This window comes from Vanacampus margaritifer, chromosome 1, assembly GCF_051991255.1.
Source record: "Vanacampus margaritifer isolate UIUO_Vmar chromosome 1, RoL_Vmar_1.0, whole genome shotgun sequence".
Taxonomy (NCBI): domain Eukaryota; kingdom Metazoa; phylum Chordata; class Actinopteri; order Syngnathiformes; family Syngnathidae; genus Vanacampus; species Vanacampus margaritifer.
The window spans coordinates 55664584-55684468 of NC_135432.1; the positions used below are offsets into that span (position 1 = coordinate 55664584).

The 19885-nt window shown below is 40.3% G+C and overlaps 2 protein-coding genes across 4 annotated transcripts; one reads left to right on the forward strand and one right to left on the reverse strand.

The window, feature by feature from the left end:
• The first annotated feature begins 398 nt into the window (after positions 1-398).
• Positions 399-9227, forward strand: LOC144042183 (ankyrin repeat and SOCS box protein 2-like). 3 transcript variants are annotated; one of them, XM_077555394.1, is made up of 9 exons: positions 399-517; positions 1000-1167; positions 4369-4538; positions 4629-4784; positions 5013-5258; positions 5358-5529; positions 6574-7144; positions 8193-8346; positions 8970-9227. In XM_077555394.1, exons 2-9 carry the CDS (start codon positions 1061-1063, stop codon positions 9098-9100), a joined length of 1707 nt encoding a protein of 568 aa, XP_077411520.1. In that variant the 5' UTR covers positions 399-517; positions 1000-1060; the 3' UTR covers positions 9101-9227. The 3 variants fall into 3 exon arrangements, with proteins under 3 accessions (XP_077411520.1, XP_077411521.1, XP_077411519.1); XM_077555395.1 differs by lacking the exons at positions 399-517; positions 1000-1167 and adding an exon at positions 2626-2681; XM_077555393.1 differs by lacking the exons at positions 399-517; positions 1000-1167 and adding an exon at positions 2705-3300.
• A 76-nt stretch (positions 9228-9303) lies between these two features.
• LOC144042219 (protein FAM181A-like) lies at positions 9304-12123 on the reverse strand. Its single transcript, XM_077555396.1, has 2 exons — positions 11757-12123; positions 9304-10416 (listed from the first exon to the last, which is right to left on the reverse strand). Exon 2 carries the CDS (start codon positions 10338-10340, stop codon positions 9621-9623), a length of 720 nt encoding a protein of 239 aa, XP_077411522.1. The 5' UTR covers positions 10341-10416; positions 11757-12123; the 3' UTR covers positions 9304-9620.
• Between the last annotated feature and the right edge of the window lie 7762 nt (positions 12124-19885).

Below are 19885 nucleotides of genomic sequence, written 5' to 3' on the forward strand. Positions count from 1 at the left end.
TTATTTCATGTTCCACAAATAAAATATTAATCTGAATCTAGGCTGTTGGGGGCACAGAACATAATAGTGTAAAGAAACACTTTTACAAACAATACTTTAAACAAAAAAAATCAGAAAAATTGCATCAATCTCAGTTAAAATTATTCGTTTCATATAGAAATTAGGTTTGTCACACAATGAAAACCATTGTGCTTTTGACATATACAAATATACTTGCGGTTAAAAGAAGTGACACAACCATGTCAACAAGTCAAGCTTATCCCGGTTGAGCAATGATGTGGTGCTCCACATACATTTGCTAACAGTGAGTCTGGTCCAGTTCCTCTGGCTGCAAACAGACACGCTTGAAGGACTTGTTTGTGTCGCACAACAAGCAGACGCCACCTCCAGTTTTGTCACAGGAAACATATTTCACAAACACTTCTGCAGACATGATTGTGAAACCCGAATGTACGTGACGAGCGCTGATTCATCACGAGAACTCTTTGATATTGATTCAGTGATCTCTGGCTCTCGGGTGAGTTAAAACCTTGTATGTATATGATGTAATATTATATTTGGTCATACAGTACTGTACATGTATTTGGACCCCCCCAACCCCACACACACACACACACAAACTCTACAGATACAGTATGTGTTCTGTGTTTGTATGTTTTCTAATCGGCGCTTTAATGTCAAGCGTCAAACTCCTGCTACAACATTTTACAATGCAATTAACTTGACCAAGACATAACTTCCCATCAGCTTTCCCAGTGGAGCTGCAAATGGCAGCAAAGTCAGTTCAACATATCCTTAAAAGGTATCTGTCTTCATCGCCTGAGCTGCTCTCTGATGTCAACCACAGCACATTGCAGAGCTTTCATGTTAGTGTAGCCTGATTTATAGAGAGAGAATGCACAATCTCCTCAAATGGGCCTCTGGATATTATACTAAATGTTTTATTGACGCGTCATGCTAGTGTTTTTGCACTTCTCATTCTGCGTTCCGGATCAACAGCTACGTCGGAGTCTGTGGGAAAAACATCACGACACAGTGGATATATGACTGGACTTTTGGGATGATTGCAGTCAACAGATGTGGGTCTCTTTATCAGAGGCTGGACGTGGATGCCAAAAACAGGTTGGCTGGCGATACTTGCCATGCATCAAGCAACACTGTACACAGGTGAGCAATGTTTGGCAATGATCGCTGTGCACTACTAAGTTGTCATGATGTATTCTGCTTCCTTGTCACTATCGTTAAGTCATCAGCGTGGACTGTTTTTTGTTGTTGTTGTCAACATACTGCCAAATCCAGCTCACTCTTCACCCAATAAGGACAAGTACTAGAGAAAATGGATGGCTGGTACTCTTTATCTTATTAGGAACACTAACATGTTTCCTTTACATCATGACATTGACAAAAATGCAAATTGTAAAGCCACAAAGTTGAAAAAAAAAGAGACCAATCCTGTGCGTGATGTGACACTTTAACTTTAACATGTCAACTATTTCTTCATTGAGACAACATACTTGTTGGCGTGCTGCTCCAAGATAATCTTTGTGCAAACAAGCAATACTTGTAGGATTAAATGTTCTTTTTGTCCATGGATGACTATAAGGTTGGCCAAAGCACACAAAAAAAAATCATATCTACAGGATTGCTGATTTCATGTTTGATGTTGAGGTAACATGGAAGACCGCCCATATTCAGTAATGTTAAACACATACAGGTACTACCATACGTACTATATATATTTTCCAGGTCGTATGCACGGTCACATGGGTTTGCTGTAAGAATACAAACACCGCACCAGATAACAGGCGGAAAAAAGGTTATACCAGGGGCAGACGTGTTTTTCATAGCCCTGATCAAGATGACATTTCCTCTTTTGAGGAGCCAGCAAAAATGAAGTGATGACTTCTGTTGTGGTTTTGTAGAAAGTATGTTTGTTCTTTTGATTCCACTTAAATGAACTTAAAGTTGCAATATTGAACCCCCCCCCCCCAAAAAAAAAATAACTTTGCGATAAGCTTTTTATTTGACCATTTATGAGTTAAATGCCTTTTAATTAGTAGATTAAGACCTTAGCTGTTCACAATGGGTACTCCTGCAAGCCTCTGGCCAATAGTTTTCAGACTGGATTCGGTTTAGAATTTCTCGCACCCTGTTTGCGGATGTGACGTAATATGCGTGGTGTGTATGTGAAGAACGGTATGTGCAGTTTCATTTTTGGTCAGCAGGTGGCAGGAGCTGTTTGCGGATGTGACGTAATGTGCGTGGTGTGTATGTGAAGAACGGTATGTGCAGTTTCATTTTTGGTCAGAAGGTGGAAGTAGCTGTTTGCGGATGTGACGTAATGTGCGTGGTGTGTATGTGAAGAATGGTATGTGCAGTTTCATTTTTGGTCAGCAGGTGGCAGTAGCCATTCGAAATGGAATATTGTACGTTCAGTAGCTTTAAGTTCAAGGCTAATTACTGTACTCAGCAGCACTATTTCTTTTACTGAAATTATTAAAGACTTAATACAGAACGAAACAAAAAATCATATTAAAAAACAACAACATCTTATGTGAGATTTGGCTTAATCACCAATCATTTCACTTAGGTTTCTCAGTGTGTACACTAGGGGGCACGATGTAACAGGAGTTCATAGAAGATGAAATAAAAGATGAAGAAGAACGTTGAACATATTTAGCGTAAGTGTCATTATCTGTTTACATTTCTAGACAGAATATTTTTTACAAGTACGAGAACAGTGCACCCGTAATAAATTTTTTATTAAGTTATTTCCTTGAAACGTGTCAATCATCATGAATTGAGTTTATGGTTACGAATACAGTAGGCCTATCTTGTTTTAACCCGTTTTAATCAGAGCGTTTAAATAGCAAAGGACGCATGCAAATAACGAAGGCAAATGATGGCAAGGCAGACAAGTCTGTGTTGTGTTCAGGGCAGGGTTCACGTTATCAGAGGACGCGTGAGTGTCCTGACATATAAGGATGAAGCATGCCTCACAATAAGATCCTAAAATAATCCGAGCGGCCACAGCTGATCCCCCCCACGCCTGCTGCCTTTCAGCCTGCCCACCGCCGTGCTCGCTCGTGCGACTGCGTGTCGTGTGTGACAACTCAGCTGTCACCACCGGCGCCCTACAGCCACGATGACCAAATTCAGCTATTACCAATATTTAGCCCAGTTTCGTCACGGCCGAACTAAGCCATCTATTGATAATGATGATGATGATGATGATAATGATGAGGTAACGTCGAGACTGCGTGGAGACAGCTGGGGAATTAACGTGACGTCACACGCTGAGTGAGTCTCTTGTGTGTTTATGTTGTGCGTTTATATGGCTGCCATTGTGTGAATAAGATTTACAATACTACCGAAAAGGAACGTACCGTTTTTAAAATACTGCAATCGTTCTCATTACTTGCGCCAAGGAGTTTTTTTTTATGTCCCTGTTTTTAACTGGTTTGACAATAATAACGACCGTTTTGTTTTTTGTCGTTCTTTTGATGAGTCTGCAAGCCTACAGGGATATTGCCATTAATTCTGGTGACATTTATTGTGTATAATAATAATAATAATAATAATAATAATGATGATGATGATTATTTTTATTATTATTATTAGTAGTAAATCAAGTCATCTTTATTTATATAATCATCATCATCATCATCATAGTAGTTGTAATAATCAGGGCCGCAGATCAAGGTTATTATAGTTAATCAAAACAAAAATTAAAAAACAATTTTTTGTTAATAAAATATATCTATACTGGATATATGTGGTCGTAATAGACTATATGCCACGGAGGACTTCCGGGTTTTCACCCATCAACTTTGTTTCCGTTTCCAGTTTGCGATGTGTGGGCCGCGTCCCAGTACTTGCCTTTGTGCCCCTCTGTTGCGCGTTCCCGTCGACGGGTGCGAGGCTGCAAGTGTGTAGTGTCTGACTCAATGTCCGAAGCATTTCAGATACCCTCCCGCCGATGAACTGGAGCGCGTGGTTGGGGGGCGCAGGGGTGGGGGTACGAATGTTGGAACGCCAGCAGTGGCCGGAAACGGCGCTGATGTGTAAAACACGGAAGTCGGAAATCCGTGGCATCTACCCCAAACGCCTTTTTTCTATTCTCTCTCTCTCTCTCTCTCTCTCTCTCTCTCTCTCTCTCTCTCTCTCTCTCTCTCTCTCTCTCTATCTATATATATATATATATATATATATATATATATATATATATATATATATATATATGATCAGTCTTATATGATGGATGTTGGTGTGATTGTAATTTGTAACACTATTGTGGGTGCTGTGTCCTCTGCCCTATTTTATTCTATATATGACTATGACTAAGTGGTTTCTTCTTTCTCTTCCAAGGGATGTTGACCCAGTGGTCCTGGCCATCCAAATGGGGGATGTGGAGGCTGTTAAAAAGCAGGCAGCATCTTCTCCTCACAACCTAATGTGGGAGAACAAAGAAGGCTGGATCCCTTTGCATCATGCAGCCTTCAGTGGACAGCCTGAGTGCTTGAGGACCTTACTGAAAGGTATCAGCTATCGTGCAAATATATTTAAATGGCCATGTTTGGTTCACAAATGTATCCCTCAACTGGTTTGTGTGTTGTTTCCCGTTCCAGCATATCCAAGTTGTGCAGACAAACGCACCCTGCAGGAACAGACGGGCTTGCTGCTTGCTGTGTCTGGTGAACATTTGTCAAGTGCGAAGTGTCTACTGGAATATGGAGCTGATCCTGACATTAGCAGCAAGAACAAAGAAACCCCTTTGTATATAGGTAGAGCAGTTCCATTATTTATCAAACACACAACGACAATAAAACACTTACTGGCCACAATATTAGCTGCACAGCGCAATAAAAAGCCAGCTGTGTTCTGTTTTTGTTGTTGTTAAAGAGCAATGCATCATTTGAGAGTTGTTCCTATTGTTTTGGTTATTATTCAGGCACACGGGGAGGCTAACAATACACAATAATATTAGTATGACTGTTACTGTTCTTCTGCAGCCTGCAGGTTGGACAACGTGGACATGGTGAGCCTCATCCTCTCCTTCGGGGCCTCCGTGAACCAGCGGTGTGCTCAGGGATGGACAGCCCTTCACGAGGCCGTATCCCGGAACAATATTGCCATGTGTGACATACTCATTGGAGCGGGGGCCACTGTTAACCCCTCTAACATGTACAGCATCACACCACTCATTGTAGCAGCTCAACTGGGACGCTTGAAGGCACTGAATTACCTCATTGGAAAAGGTAACTAGTTGCATTGCTGAATATTGACTGATAGGAATAAGCGGTTCCGAAAATGGATGGATGGATTATAAAATAGTGTTTTTTTTTGTGTGTTATTAGGTGCCAATGTGAACATGCAGACTTGTGACAGTGTGTCAGCGCTGCATGAAGCCAGTAAAAATGGCCACAAGGAAATTGTGGCGGTGTTGTTGTCCAAAAATGCAGACGCGAATAAGACGTCAAACTCAGGATTACTTCCGCTGCATGTTGCAGCGCAACATGGACACCATGAGTGAGTTTATTTCTTCATTGCAAGTGAAAAAACACTGTGCCTATAAATATGATACAAAAACCAGTAATGCAAGATATTGCTGTAACCACAAAACAGAATCCTGCAGATAATTGTTAGTGTCTGATGCGATGTACGTGACACATTCTAAAAACGGTTGGGTCAAAAATGTGCCAACCCAACTTTTTGAGTGATTAAACAGATTAATAATCCACAAAGCAACCTAATTTTTTATTTTTATTCTTTTTTTTGGGGGGGGGGGGGGTTATTCGTTTGACACAACTTTTTGGCTTCATTGAATAACCCAATTAAATTTGGCCAAAAATAACCGACCCAAATTTTTGAGTTATTTAACCAAAAATGTTGGGTACAATACAATTAATAACCCACAAAGCAACCCAATTTTTTTGGGCTATTTCATGTGTTATTCATTTGACCCACATTTTTGGGTTAATTAAATAACCCAAAAAGTTGAGTGTGTCCGTTTTTTACCAGTTTTTTTTTGTTGTTGTTTTTTTTGACCCAACTGCAAAGACAATAGCTTTCAAGTTTCAACACATTAGGTTTTGGGGGATAAATGTTTTAACTTTTCAATACACTTCAAATACAGTAAAAAAATAAATAAATACTCATCAGTTATATGTAACTTTTAAGTACAGTACTGTTTCATATAACTTTTAGGAAGAGGATTTTTGTAAACATTTTGGTAAAAAAAAACATTTTTGTGCAAAATTATGCAAATTATGCTATTTATTGTCACGACGTAGAGTGTGTGTGTGTCTGTGTGTGTGTGTGTGTGTGGGGGGGGGGGTATGTTCTTCCTGGTGGGCGTAACAAAAACATAATTGAGGAGCAATGTTAAGGAATAAAACCTTTTCCCAGTGTTTGATGAACCCTTAAGGCCTACTTTGTCACCATATTTTAATGTTGGTATACTTGTAGAGGTAATAGAGGAGTCAAGTATTTTTGTGTGTGATGGTACTTGTAAAAAGTTAGCCAATCATTGAACTAAAGTGTGCCAGTTAACATTGTGCCTTTTGTTTTCAGGATCGTGTCCCTACTTGTCCCTGTGACGAGTCGCACCAGGCTTCGGCAGAGCGCGATCAGCCCTCTGCACCTGGCAGCCGAGCACAACAGGCCGCAAGTGGCAGCTGTGCTCCTCAAGGCAGGTGCCAACGTCAACGGCACGCTGGCTCCCGCTCGCTCGGCGCGCTACGCCGATGGACGCGTGACGGCCCTCTGCTTTGCCGTCGCCAACTGCAGCGTCGAGACAGCCGAGGTCCTTCTGAACGCTGGTGCCGCCACGGGTCTGGACCCCGTCAGTCCTCTGCTGCTGGCCGTGCAGAGGAGCTGCACGGCCACGGTGTCCCTGCTGCTGCAGAGAGGGGTTGACGTTAACGCCAAAATCCCATCTTGGGCCACGGCATTCCCTGCGGTTGTTGCGCTGTGCGTGGATAATCTGCCTCTACTCAAGTGTCTTCTGGATAATGGCTGTGATGCCCTTTCCTGCTTCTCCTGCCCATATGGCAGAGGCCCTCATCCAGAACATTCCCACATGAGAAGTATTGGCACTGTGTCTCCCTTGAACTGCAATGGACCAGCACATGAAGTAACGCAGGTGCCACAATGTACAAACAACATTTGTGAGATGTCGTTAGTCATAGGTAGCAAAAAACGTTACACTCTTCTGAAAATGGCAACAATCCATGAGCTATTGACATGCACTTAAAAAGGGTTGTGATTACCTATAGATGCCACAAGGTGGGGGCAAAACACTTTTCCCCTCTTACATTTTGGCCTGAGCACAAAAACAATGATTAGGGTATTTTTTCAGCCATTAAGAGAGGATAGGTTCCCTCCCAACAATCTGTCAATTAGCAAACTTGCAAATGCCGAACTCCGGACATGAGGGGGTTCACTACAGATACTCGTGCACATGGCAATGAATGCTTATTTTGAAACCGAGAGCTAGCTAGCTAGCTAAAAGCATTGGAACACATTTTAATATCATAAAAACCTGAGCCAAGGCTCTTAGCTAAGAGCTAGCTAGCTAAATTCTGAAATGATGTACAATACACATTTTGATAAATTGGTACAAAGAATGTTTCTTTTTAAACCAAGAGCTAGCTATTTAAGAGCTAGCTAGCTAAGAGCTATGGAACACATTTTGATAGCATAAAATCCTTTGCCAACTGTAGCTAGCTAGCTAGCGTTGGCTCAAGTTTTTATTTTTATGCTATTAAAATTGGTCCATAGTTATATTAATGTTGTGAACTGACAAACTTTAAAAAAGAAAAAGTTTTTTTCTTTCAAACCCCCCCCCCCCCCCCCCCCCTGACTTCTTATTTTTCCACCTCAAAAGTCCCCAAGATATCAATCACTTATCCGACCAAGCTCTCAGCCACGGTTGACTTCTCTCTATTTACATATTTTTTAAATCATGCTATCCAAATTATTATTTTTTTTAAATAACAAGCCTAACATTATAATGTGCAGACATTTGTAGGGAGTAAAATTAAAAAGATATTAGAAAAATTAGAAAAAAGTAAAGATACATGAAAAAAAAGTACAGTCACAAAGTAAGCATTTGTTTACTTTCTTTCTTCCCACCGCTGTATTTAGTTTATGTAACTTCTCTTTTTTTCTTGTGTGTTCCTCTCTTTTAGTTCTGTCAATGGATTTCAACATCAACAATGAGCCAATGGGCCGGACCCATCATTGACGTGCTGTTGGATTATGTCGCTCATGTTCAGCTGTGCAGCAAACTCACTCAACTCCTGGACAGCCGCCACGAGTGGGTCGCTGTCAAGAGGAAGTCATGTAAGACAACAATCAAACACACGCGCGCACACACACACAATACGTACACTGACTGGTCATAATATTAGGTACACTTGTACAGTCTAATGAGAACCAACAGATCATAAATTCTACCTTCACAGTGTAACAATTCACCTTGTTGCTGTCGTACTGAACTTGTTATCCGAATTACGCATACACAAGTGATTTCCATGAGACTTTATGAAGTTGTATGTCAAATAAAAAAACTGTTTGATATTTATTTCTATTGATATTGTGACTTATGGTGACAGTAAATGCAGTTAAAGTCACCTTAAGTTCGTTGGGAAAATATGGCCACAGCGCAGCGCTATTCCTACCCTGAGCATTGGCGAAGTAGTGCAATAAACATCCAAAACCAGCAGATGGAGCTGTTCCTGCACAACTAAAATTCAATCTGCTATGTATTTAGTACACAAACAAGTCAGCTAGACAAGTTGGAATCATTTTTGCCTTGGCGCAGGTCTGCGCTCTACTATTGCAGATTTATTTTTTAACGCACACTTTTTTCAGACAACGCAAGCGGCGAATGTGTTTCTTTCTACTTATACACATCCATCCGTCTATTTCCAGATTTAAACTAATCATTATATTTCTTTCCATAGTGGCACCTCGTCCGCTGCGTCATCTTTGCAGACTGAGTGTTCGCAGCCAAGTGGGCCCACATAGACTGCAATCCCTCTCGAGTTTACCTCTACCAGGACGACTGATCACATACCTCACTGTAATGGACTGATGACGTTTAGATGAACCTCGCTTGGCATCTCAGCCATTAAGTACTTTTATATTTGTCCGTGTGTGTTTTTTTTTAAATAACCTAATATATCTCATCTGTATGTCTTTTTATAAACTCTGTGATGTGACTTTATCTCCTTTATTATTATTTTAATTTTACAGGAAAACTCAGTGAAGGATAAAAATTCACTTAAGCCCACGGGACTTCTTGTGGGAATTGTTTATTTAAGAAATGAAAGCGGCTGTATCAAACATTACTGTGACTAAGAAAATCATTTCAACTCACATTTATAGCTATTCTCATAAGATGAAAGAGACCTTGAGTATTTTTTTTAAGAGAGGCCTTTAAAAAGTCCTAAAAATAGAAACCTGTCAACTTACTGTCTGCCATCAGAGAATAAGAGAATGAAGAAGTGCATTTTAGTCCTGAACAAAAATAGAGCCAAGTATTCCATTAAGTGCCTGAGGAAGAGTCTCATTATTGATTGCGGAGATGAACATAATTAGTTTTGTTTACGTTTTTAAATGAAGCCAAACACGCTGAAGATAGGAGACGGGATGGCGGGCTTGGTGGGTATGGGTTTGACCACCACGTGAGTGTGAATCTTCTGCCCACGAGGCTGTTCTATTGGCTCGGGCTCTGCCTTGCACCACAGTCCTAGAGCTGGACGGGGCACCACCATGTGACCTTGGAGAAGCTGCTGGTGCTGGTGGAATTGGAACGGGCAGCAGGCGCACACGCTTAAGCCGTGGTGAGAGTTCCGCTCCAATTTCAGCGCCTCTCTGGAGAGCGTGACCTTGGCGTCCTCATCTTGACCTCCCTTCCTGTGTTCTCGCGTCTCCATCGAGGCGGCGTGACTCTTTCTCAGTCCTGAGTGGGAGTGCTCCCGCTTGCTCAGCTTGGGTTCCTCCCAGAAAGAGGCCGGGAGCTGGCGTTTCCTCATGGGCACCTGCTCCACAGAACCCCCCACTTTGCCTGCGCTTGTTTGCACGCAGCTGCCGCCGGCCTTTTCCTGCGGGACGTGCAGCCCCGCAATGGGCTTGGCACACTGAACGGACCTGAGCGGGTGACATCGTGGCACTCGGGAGTATTTCTGAGAGAAGCGCTTGAGCTGCTTCTGCAGGTACTTCCTGTGGTCCACCGAGCGTCTGCACGGGGCCGACTTATCCAAGGCCGCCTTGATGTCGCTGGACGCCAGGTTTACGAAATTTAGCAACGTTCTCACCTCGCTGTCTGCCATTTCATCCGGCGCTTTGTGTAAAAATGTTGGTTGTTGAATCAGTCCATGTTACAAATGGTCGTCCATTTTGAAAAATCTGCAGGTAGATGACAAGGGACATGCGTCAATCTTCTGACTATGTTTACATGCCGTCGATAACAACGGGGTGGGAACGCCGAAAGGCTAATGCTAATGCTAATGTCAATCAAAGCAGCAACATCCGCTTTGTTTTCTGTTTTATTTTGACTAGCCAAATGATGTTTACGTCACGCGTGAATGGGAGTGAGCGTGTGTGCGTCAAAGTTTTTAGAGTTAATCAAACAAATCAAACTAAAAAAACATAAAAGAAAAACATGCAGGCAATAAACTGCTCACTTTTTTCTAACCCAAATACTTGGTCATATAAACGCATATCGTAGTACTTTCTTTGGTTTGTGTTCTGTGCACGCTGTATTCGCAAGGATGGTCTTTGAACACAGAAACTAATTGTATGCGCGGCGGCCATCTTTTGTTGCCACTTGCTAAACAAGCCTAACATTGATTTCTCTGCTGCTTTTTCCCGTTATTTCCTATATATATATACAGCCACACTCATTGTTTATTTATATAAGTCGTACGTCTGGTGCAACCCACCGGATATACACAAGCAGAGGTACACAAAAATGGCAAAAAACGGCGACGAAGGACAAAACCACACTTATGGAGCAAGGAGGAAACCGACGACTTTATTAGTATGGTGAATAATTTGAATGATTAATTTAATATCTTTTATTAACCGTATAGAAACTTAAAAGCAGATATGACGTCTGTTTGCATAATGACCTTGTCCATGCATCGTAGTTTAGATGGGAATATATAAAGTAACTCTGTCTACCCATGCATGTAAATGGGTTATCCCGAATGTTTCAGAAACTGGAATTTTGACCTTAACCCAAATATTGACTGTATGTAAACGTAAAGGGCACATTCACAATTATGGACACATTTTAACACCGTTTTCAAACTCAAGGCCCGGTGTCCAGATCCTGTTGTCGCCATCATTTTATGTGGCCAGCTGAAAAAATTCATGTGCTTCATGTTTCTTGCTAAAATAAAATTTTGTATTGTGAGCTTTTTTTGTTGCCAAACCTCTTTTTGAAATAAAATTAAGCAATTTTCAGTGAGTTTTGATATGATGAGGCGATTATTCATATTTCTCAATTACATTAGCCCTAGGAAAATCCACCTGTGACAAAAATAATTTGACTCCCCTGAATTTTAATCTTCAATGATGATACATGCTTGTTTTGAAATTTTGGAGAAAATTGACAAATGAGATTCGAACCATGAACCTCAGAACTGCGAGGCACATGTGCCCTTCTCATTGTTTATGTAAAAATACTACAGCTGTACAATTTAATTCTATTATAGATATAAAATAATAGTAATAATGCTCACCTCTAGTGTGCGGATGTGGCTCTGTCCTGCAGCCTCCAGCCTGCATTTGGGGGTACTTGACCAAGCTGAATGAATATAAACTGCTTGTAGTTATGGTGCTTCCCTTGAACCAATCAGCGACCTCAGACCCCTTACAATGGATCACAATCAGCCTGCGAGCGCCCTGCTATCCAATTCTTCTCCATCGCACATTGTTGTCATGGAGATGTAGAGGTTTAAAAAAAAAAGGCATTTTAGTAGCGATGCGTTGTTTGCCTTTCCCTTGTCATTCTATTACGTCAACAAAAAAAAAAAATACAGTATGCGCCTTTTAACCGCGGCGATGCACGTTATGTTTACATTTAAAAAAAAAAGTTGCGTTTGCATCTCCAAGTTACGGCGGGAAGTGGAGGAGGAGGGGACGGGGGCTATCTAAAGAGTGCATAACCATGGAAAGGGGCTTGAGCGCTCAAGAATCTTGTCTTTCTGTTTGCCCCCTCAATCGAGCCGCACAAAGGCTGAATTACTCATTCAAACCCGGCGGGACAAAAGCAAAGGGAGCTGGATAGCACTCCTGCATTTGTAGTCAAACATTTAGAGACTTAAATCGAGTCGTCATGAAGGAGAAAGAGTGGGACAAAGCCCATAGAATTGCCATCAGCAAACATTTTCCTGTGTCATATTATTGGGGGTCTCCATGGCTCCCCCTGGCCGGTGGACAATGGCACAAGTTTGCACACTCGAGCACTGTCACCCTGCCAACGGCCACAACAAGGGCCCATGCAGGACAGGAGCGGAGGACTGCGGGGAAGGTGGAAGAGGAGGGTGAGGAGGAGGAGGAGGAGGAGGAGGAGGGTGAGGAGGAGGAAAGGCCCACTTGTGAAATGCTAATTGGCCTTCATCCCCTCATTGATGTGGAGCACCGAGGATAGAGCTTTTGTGTGGCACACCTCGGGGTTGAGTGTACAGTCTGAAATTCACACAGTGGAACAGCAAAAGTATTGGGACACACCTCTTGATAGGTTATAAAGAATCAGTCAAAAGTCAGGATGGACCCAAACATGGTCGGTTGGTGGTGATCTGATTTTAATTGGATTTTAGTTAGTCATATTTTCCCTTTTTTCACTGTCACTCTCATTAGGTTTGATATTGTGTACACCTGTACTTGTCAACCTGAGCCACCGTGTCATCCAATCAGCTCCCTCAGCCACTTATGTTTTGTTCAGGTGTCTCTTGTTATCTCATTAGCTTGTTCCCTGTTTTCCCGTTTGTTTGCTGTTTCCAGTTAAGTCTAGTTCATATCACAGTATTTTTTTTGTGTGTGTTCAGAATCGTATTTTTTTCTAATATTTTTAATTTTGTGTTTTTTTTTGATAACCCAAGCACCTTTTTGTTGGCCTTATCATTCTCATTAAATTAATTTACTCTTTTGTGAGCTCACCTGCCTCACCGTCTTGCTTCCCAGCATACCAAAACGTAACAATCGGCCTCCTTTTATGGCTTGTTATGATTAAGAACTAGAAATGAGAAGAATAGGAAATATGCCATTATTTTCATGTCATTTTAAGGAAAATATTGGGTCTTTCTTTTTATTTTTTATTTTATTTTTTTTAATTAATTAATTTATGTATCAAAAGTATAAGTGGCCTTGTAACGGTATTGGTGACTACTCGAGTTGAGTATTGGTATTGTCTGAAAAAAAAAGTGGTAACAAACATCCCTAATAAAAATAATTAATAAATATATATACTGTATATATATATATATATATATATATATATATATATTTGTGCCCAAGTAATAGAGAACACTTTACATTGAAACATTTCATTTCAAGAATGGAAGTTCCCCAGCTTTCTTGAACATCTAAGTTAAATCAACTTGAGGATTATCTTAACTCTGAATTTATGAAAACGGAAATTTGCCAATAGTATTTTGTCCATGTTTAACATTTAATCCCATGTAATTTTAATTTAATGCTGTCAGTTCCAAATAACTCGAAGCTTCGGAATGAGGATAGCATAAAGACTATTGTATAGTCTACCATACATGCAGTGTCTATAAAATGTCTACACACCCCTGTTCAAGTACTGACTTTTTGTGATACCTGTGCTACCACAGCCACAATAAGTCTTCTAAAGGAAAGCTGTCCTTCTCTCATCTCTGAGGACTGGAAACATTGATCAAATTGATCACAGACACACACACACAAATCTTGCAGAAAGTCTTAATAGGAAAGTAAAAAAGTTGGAAGCAGTCTCGTAGTTTTTCTTTTCTGGTTCTCGTAAGATGTCCCAACACTTTTGTCTCTGTGTGTTTTATTTGCTGCCAACATGATTGATCGTCTCTTTCAGTCACTTTTGTGAGTGCAGTGAGGAGAGTCACACCAGTCACGTGCTCCGAACTGGTCTATATCTTTTCAGCCATTGCATCCTGCTTTGTGTGAATGAGGCAATGAGACCCCATTGTCCGACACTCATCTTCTTTTTTTGTGCTTTCAGTTCTGTGTCTAGCTGAAAAGTCCAATTAACAATGGGAGCACTCCCACCGCCCTCCACCCAGTGGGCCTTTCCATGAAACGTTTGAAGTGCAGGAGAATGAGATGGAGGAAGTAAAAGTGGCATCTATAAATCTAACTGGCTGTGCGTGAGTACAGGTGGCTTCAACTTTTGAACTAAATCTAAAAGGCAGTGGCTGCATTTATATGATCATGTTCTGAGAGCTATTTTTACTTTTATAGATCCAAGTATCTTACCTTGGTTTACCTTGCAGTGTGAAATTGCATCCAATAGACTAAAAATAACATAGACTTAAAAGACACCAGCTACAATTAAGTAACCTCAGTCATTGGATTTTTTTTTCTCTATGGCTTTAGTTCAACATAACAGTTTGAAATGATACACCAATTCACATATAATATAATACACTATATACTTAAATTGTATAGTCCAAATGCAAAAAGTTTAAGGTAGTTTATCATGCACAGACATTGAAGTAGCCCCAGCATATCTTCCATCTTGCAGCATTGACGTGAGCCTCTTTTCTTAGTCACCGGATCGTCATTGCTTAAAAATAGCACTTCATTGATCCCCTTGGGAGCAAATCGGGTGTTTTTGCAGCATAAGAAGCAAGCCAGATAAAGACGTATAAAAAAAGGAACGTTGGCGTCAACATTTGGCTTATGAGCTTCCTAATGGAAGTTAGGCCGTAACGTTGATAAGAGAAAAAGCTTTTATAAGACGTTTATCGTTGTGTGACTTTCCATTAAAATAGATGGGCATTGCAAAGATAGGTTAGAAAGGCTGCGATGGCGGACACTTTCCTGGAAAATGCGAATCACCTTCACTACAATCAACAATACTGGATATGTAAATTTAAACATACAGATTTCAAAAAAAATTTTATTTCTTAATTAAAAGTGTAATAAAAACAACCTGAATAAATGAAATATGACTTACAAACATGCAGAATACATATTTGTAATTTAAAGAATAATAACTACTGGATGATTATCTAAATATACAATAGTTTTGATGAGAGAAATGTGCTAGATTCGCCGTGTTTAACTCACACATACTCTCCTACGGGTCAAATTTTGTTAGCAATAGAAACCCCCCCAAATGTATGCCTTTCTTTCACCGTGAAATGTAACAATACACAAAAATAAAAACTGTTTAAAACGCAAATATATCACTTCCTCTGGAGAGTTAAAGCAAATAAACCCATTTGTATTTTTTCATTTCCTCACACAATGAGAATCGATACGAAATCAGATTAATAAGCGATACCATAATGGAATCGCAATTGTTAAATTTTGAGCGATTTCTATCCCTAGTTGAGATGACGTTCATGGGGGAATTTGAAACTGTCCAAAGAACTGTCTGTATTCCAGAAACATTTGTACAGGTTGCTGCAAAAACATGTACATTTTTGTCTTTGGAGGTCATACATACTAAACATATACACTATGAGGTCAGAGGGTGCCTTCACATGTTTGATAGTAGATGTTTTTTTTTAATCTATAAGTGGCATAAAACATGAATAATACATTTTCACTTTCTCTTAAATATTGATGATGGCTGAATCATCTTTGAGAATCTCAGAAAGGCTATTAGTGGTTCATAATTTGATAGCAACAATCATTATTTGAAAGTTTTCGAAACTGACCAAATAACGTACTATATTTAAACTGGACAATGAACAGTTATAGTGTAAATAAATGGTGTTGCTTGATTTTAAGCATGTCATGTGCACTTTCTGCCACAAGAGGGCACTCTACTTACACTCTCACCCCTAACGCTGACGCAGAACCTTCAAGTGCATCAAGAAATTGGCCTCTACATTGATCACCATTGATTGGTTGAGTTTGAAATGATCTTCTTGGCACTGGTGTGCTCGCCGAAATGGAAAGACTTGGCAAGGACGCATACCAAAAAGCAATTTAATAAAGACGTTTCCTTGTGTGACTTGAAAAAAGGGCAGTGATGTATATGCTGAGGCTGCTTGTTAGATTAGAAGGAGGAAGGAACCAGGGAGGATGGAGTGCTTTTCGCCTTGTCAGATAATCAATAACGGGACGGATTGAAGGAGAGACTGGACGAACGGAACCGCTTGGTCGACGCTTTGCCCGATCCAATTCTGTACTTCATAAAGTCAGTAAAAAAGAAGCTGACTGTTTTGCTCAGTTTCACGTGCAGTGGGACAGCAAATAGGTGTTTTCTGCTTTAAAAGTCACATGCTTCTCTTTTACATGGAGGGGATGAACGTTGGGCTGAGTTGGATACTAATTGATTATAAGACCTTCATGTTGTTTGTATAGCATGCGTCACATTGGCCCTTTAGAGGCAAAACGGGAAGTCCAAGCATGTGATGTTAGACCAGGGGTCAGCAACCTTTCCTGTCAAAAGAGCCATTTTAGGCCAAATAAATAACCTAAAATCTGTCTGGAGCCTCTAAACATTTGAAGACAGTGATGAAGGAAAGTGTGTGCTAGTGTTAGTCTAATGTACAGAGGGTCCAAGAGCTAATTAGAGCTGCACCATAACAGAAAAATATGCAGGATCCAATACGTAGGGATAACAATTTTTTTCTGTATTCCGTCATCGGTTTTTGTATTTTTTTTTTAAATAATTAATTTGTCATAAATTTTTAGACTTTTCTCCCTTTCTGTCAAATTCAACACGTTTTTGGCAGTTTTATGGACACATTATGTTAATTTTCTGCCTCTCTTCTTCATTTTGGACATTTTATTATTATCATCATTATTATTATTATTATTATTTTATTTTTCTGATTATTGTTTTTTTATAAATACATTTTCTGCCTTTTTTGCTCTAATATTTTTCTAAAATTTTTGGGCAACGTTGTGGAGATTTTCTGCTTTTCCGCTTCCTTTTTGGACATTTTATGTTCACCGTTTTGGACATTTTTAAAGTATTTTTTAAAAGACATTTTCATCTATACCGTCTGTCTTTTTCTGACAACTTAAACATTTGGATTCTGTCATTTTTTTTTAAATATTATAATTTTTTTATTTAATCATTAATTAATTTAAATATTTTTTTTTATCCAAGAAATGAAAATGCATATGTAAAAACAATTATATCATATATATATATATATATATATATTTATATTAGAGAGAGAGAATCACAGAGAGCCACAGGAGAGGGACTAAAGAGCCACATGTGGCTCCAGAGCTGCGGGTTGCAGACCCCTTTAGTTAGACAAATCAAGCCATGCAAGTTTTAAAAATGCTGCATAATGCACTTGTACATGATGAGGCTCTCCACAAAGAGGCTGCACTTTGCTTTCTCAATTATCAACTGGCTTTATTAAAAGTGACACGAGCAGAGAATAATCTAACCTCAATTTCCTTAAAGCCGTTTCCACTTTTTTTTTTTTTGGGGCAGGTCAACCATTCGGAACCTAAACATATTTTAAGATTAACATGCAAAAAGAGGAAAGATTATTCCAAAGTTTGTTCTGAATTTCCACATTCAAACCTCAGCTCAGGCAGATCTGTGTGAAGTTTGCGTAAATTTCAGTCATGGAGTCGTGGACCCATTTGGGTGATGGACAACTGAAACCACAAACATTCATTTTCTTCATTAATGGCAGTAAAAGAAAAAAGCTGATTTTGCAAAAGTTATCAGTAATAGGTGGTGACATAATGACCACAGGGAAATGTGTGTTCCAGTAAGTGCGATTGTAGAGCCGTGTTACCACGCAGCAATGATCCAACGTCTTTCCACCAGCTCTTGTGTCAGAGGCAGCACTACAATGAGCACCAAAGGTTTGATTCTCACTGCCAGTTAACTGTGATTGTCACGTACACTACATGGCTGTGGGCTGTGGCATCATTTCATAACCGACCAGTGTTGTTACGCAACAGGCCGATGACGCCGAGTATGGAAAAAGTATTGGGAAACCTAGCCCTAGAAAATACATTAGATTATTGTTATTTTTATTACAATGCAATGGAATTAGCGTGGCAGACGATCGAGACAAAGATTTATTCTAGCGCTATTTTTAGTGAGCAGCTTATCAACTATCAACGCCTACCATTGCCAGTAGTGATCTGGACTTTCCTCTGCATCATCTTCAGAAGTTTACCACCCTGCTTTCGCCGATGTCAACCATACAAGTAGCCTTGCCGAGACAGGACTTGTTGCCTCTCCTGTCTCTATGGACTTTATTTGCTACGTTATATTATTATATTATGATGGCTTGTAGTACACATATCCACGGAGCTCAGAATCTGTCTGCATACTTGCACCACAAGTTAGACCTGCTTTCTGCAGATGTAAAGTTTAGTCCAGGTGCGCCAGGGGGCAGGTAAAAGAAAACATCCTCGGTCCGATGGAACACCCAAATTCCCAAATACACAAGCCGAGGCACTGGCCTGAAAATCAAGATGTGTCACTTTTTACGCATGAGTGCAACCAGGGCTTTCTATGAAAATTTAAGTTTCTACGTTGTATATTGAGTCACGTAAAATGATGTGGCACCTCGGACCCCGGTGACTTGGGAAATCCCACTGCACTTTGACCCAGCATGCACCAACATAACCCCTGTCCAAAAATAAGTCATGAGTGAAGTGAGTGTGCGTGTGTATTTAAAAAAATAAATATCTTATGAATATCTTATAAATGTCTTGCAGCTGAATGCCAGGTTACATCAGTGCTGTTTATCCCAGCATGCTTTGGGACATTGGAGTGTTCTAAGCAGGCGCACGCAGCACAAGACATATAGTCAGTAGTAGGCGTCGCTCTCTCTCTCTCTCTCTCTCTCTCTCTCTCTCTCTCCCTCTCTCTCTCTCTTTCTCTCTCGACTTTAATTGGATTTCGTCATACTCCACACACATGTGCACATGCTCACTGTTGATAGGTTGATGACTTTTGGCGGAGGGGAACTCACATGCATATTTATTTACATGAAATTCAGTAATATTTCTTTTGTGTATCATCAATTTGGGCATTGTATTTATTAGATTTTTTTAACATGCTGAACTTTTGTCACTGCGCATGTCATGCACACGAGAGAGAGAGAGAGAGAGAGAGAGAGAGAGAGAGAGAGAGAGAGAGAGAGAGAGAGAGGTGAATCCAAGCGAAGAAAAAATAGTTTTGAATAAAGACGAACATGAATCCTGTCCTGCCGTGTCGGTTCATTTAGCAAGGAAGAGGCCAGAAAACATCTGAACCTTAATTAATCCTAATTGCAACAAAGCCTCCGAAGAAAGGAAACCAAGATTTTAGGGTTACACATACAAACACACTAACTTCCACATGCGCAAACACACACAGATACAAACGCATTAAGATACTCTTAATAAACACGCACACCAACACACACAAACTAACGTAGTGTAGCTAACTCGCACAAACACACAATAGGCTACTCTCATATCCAAACACACTCAACACACACGCAGTCACGCACTGTGAGCTGATGCTCCCAGGTGGCCAAAACCCAGCTTGTATTTTGGTACATAAAGGGGGACGGGGAGGAAGAATTAGTCGAACCCTCGGTTCCGCCCTCCGGACTCGCCCTGCACGCACTAAAGATAAGTTCTGACTGAGAAATCTCTCTCTCTCTCTCTCTCTCTCTCTCTCTCTCTCTCTCTCTCTCTCTCTCTCTCTCTCTCTCTC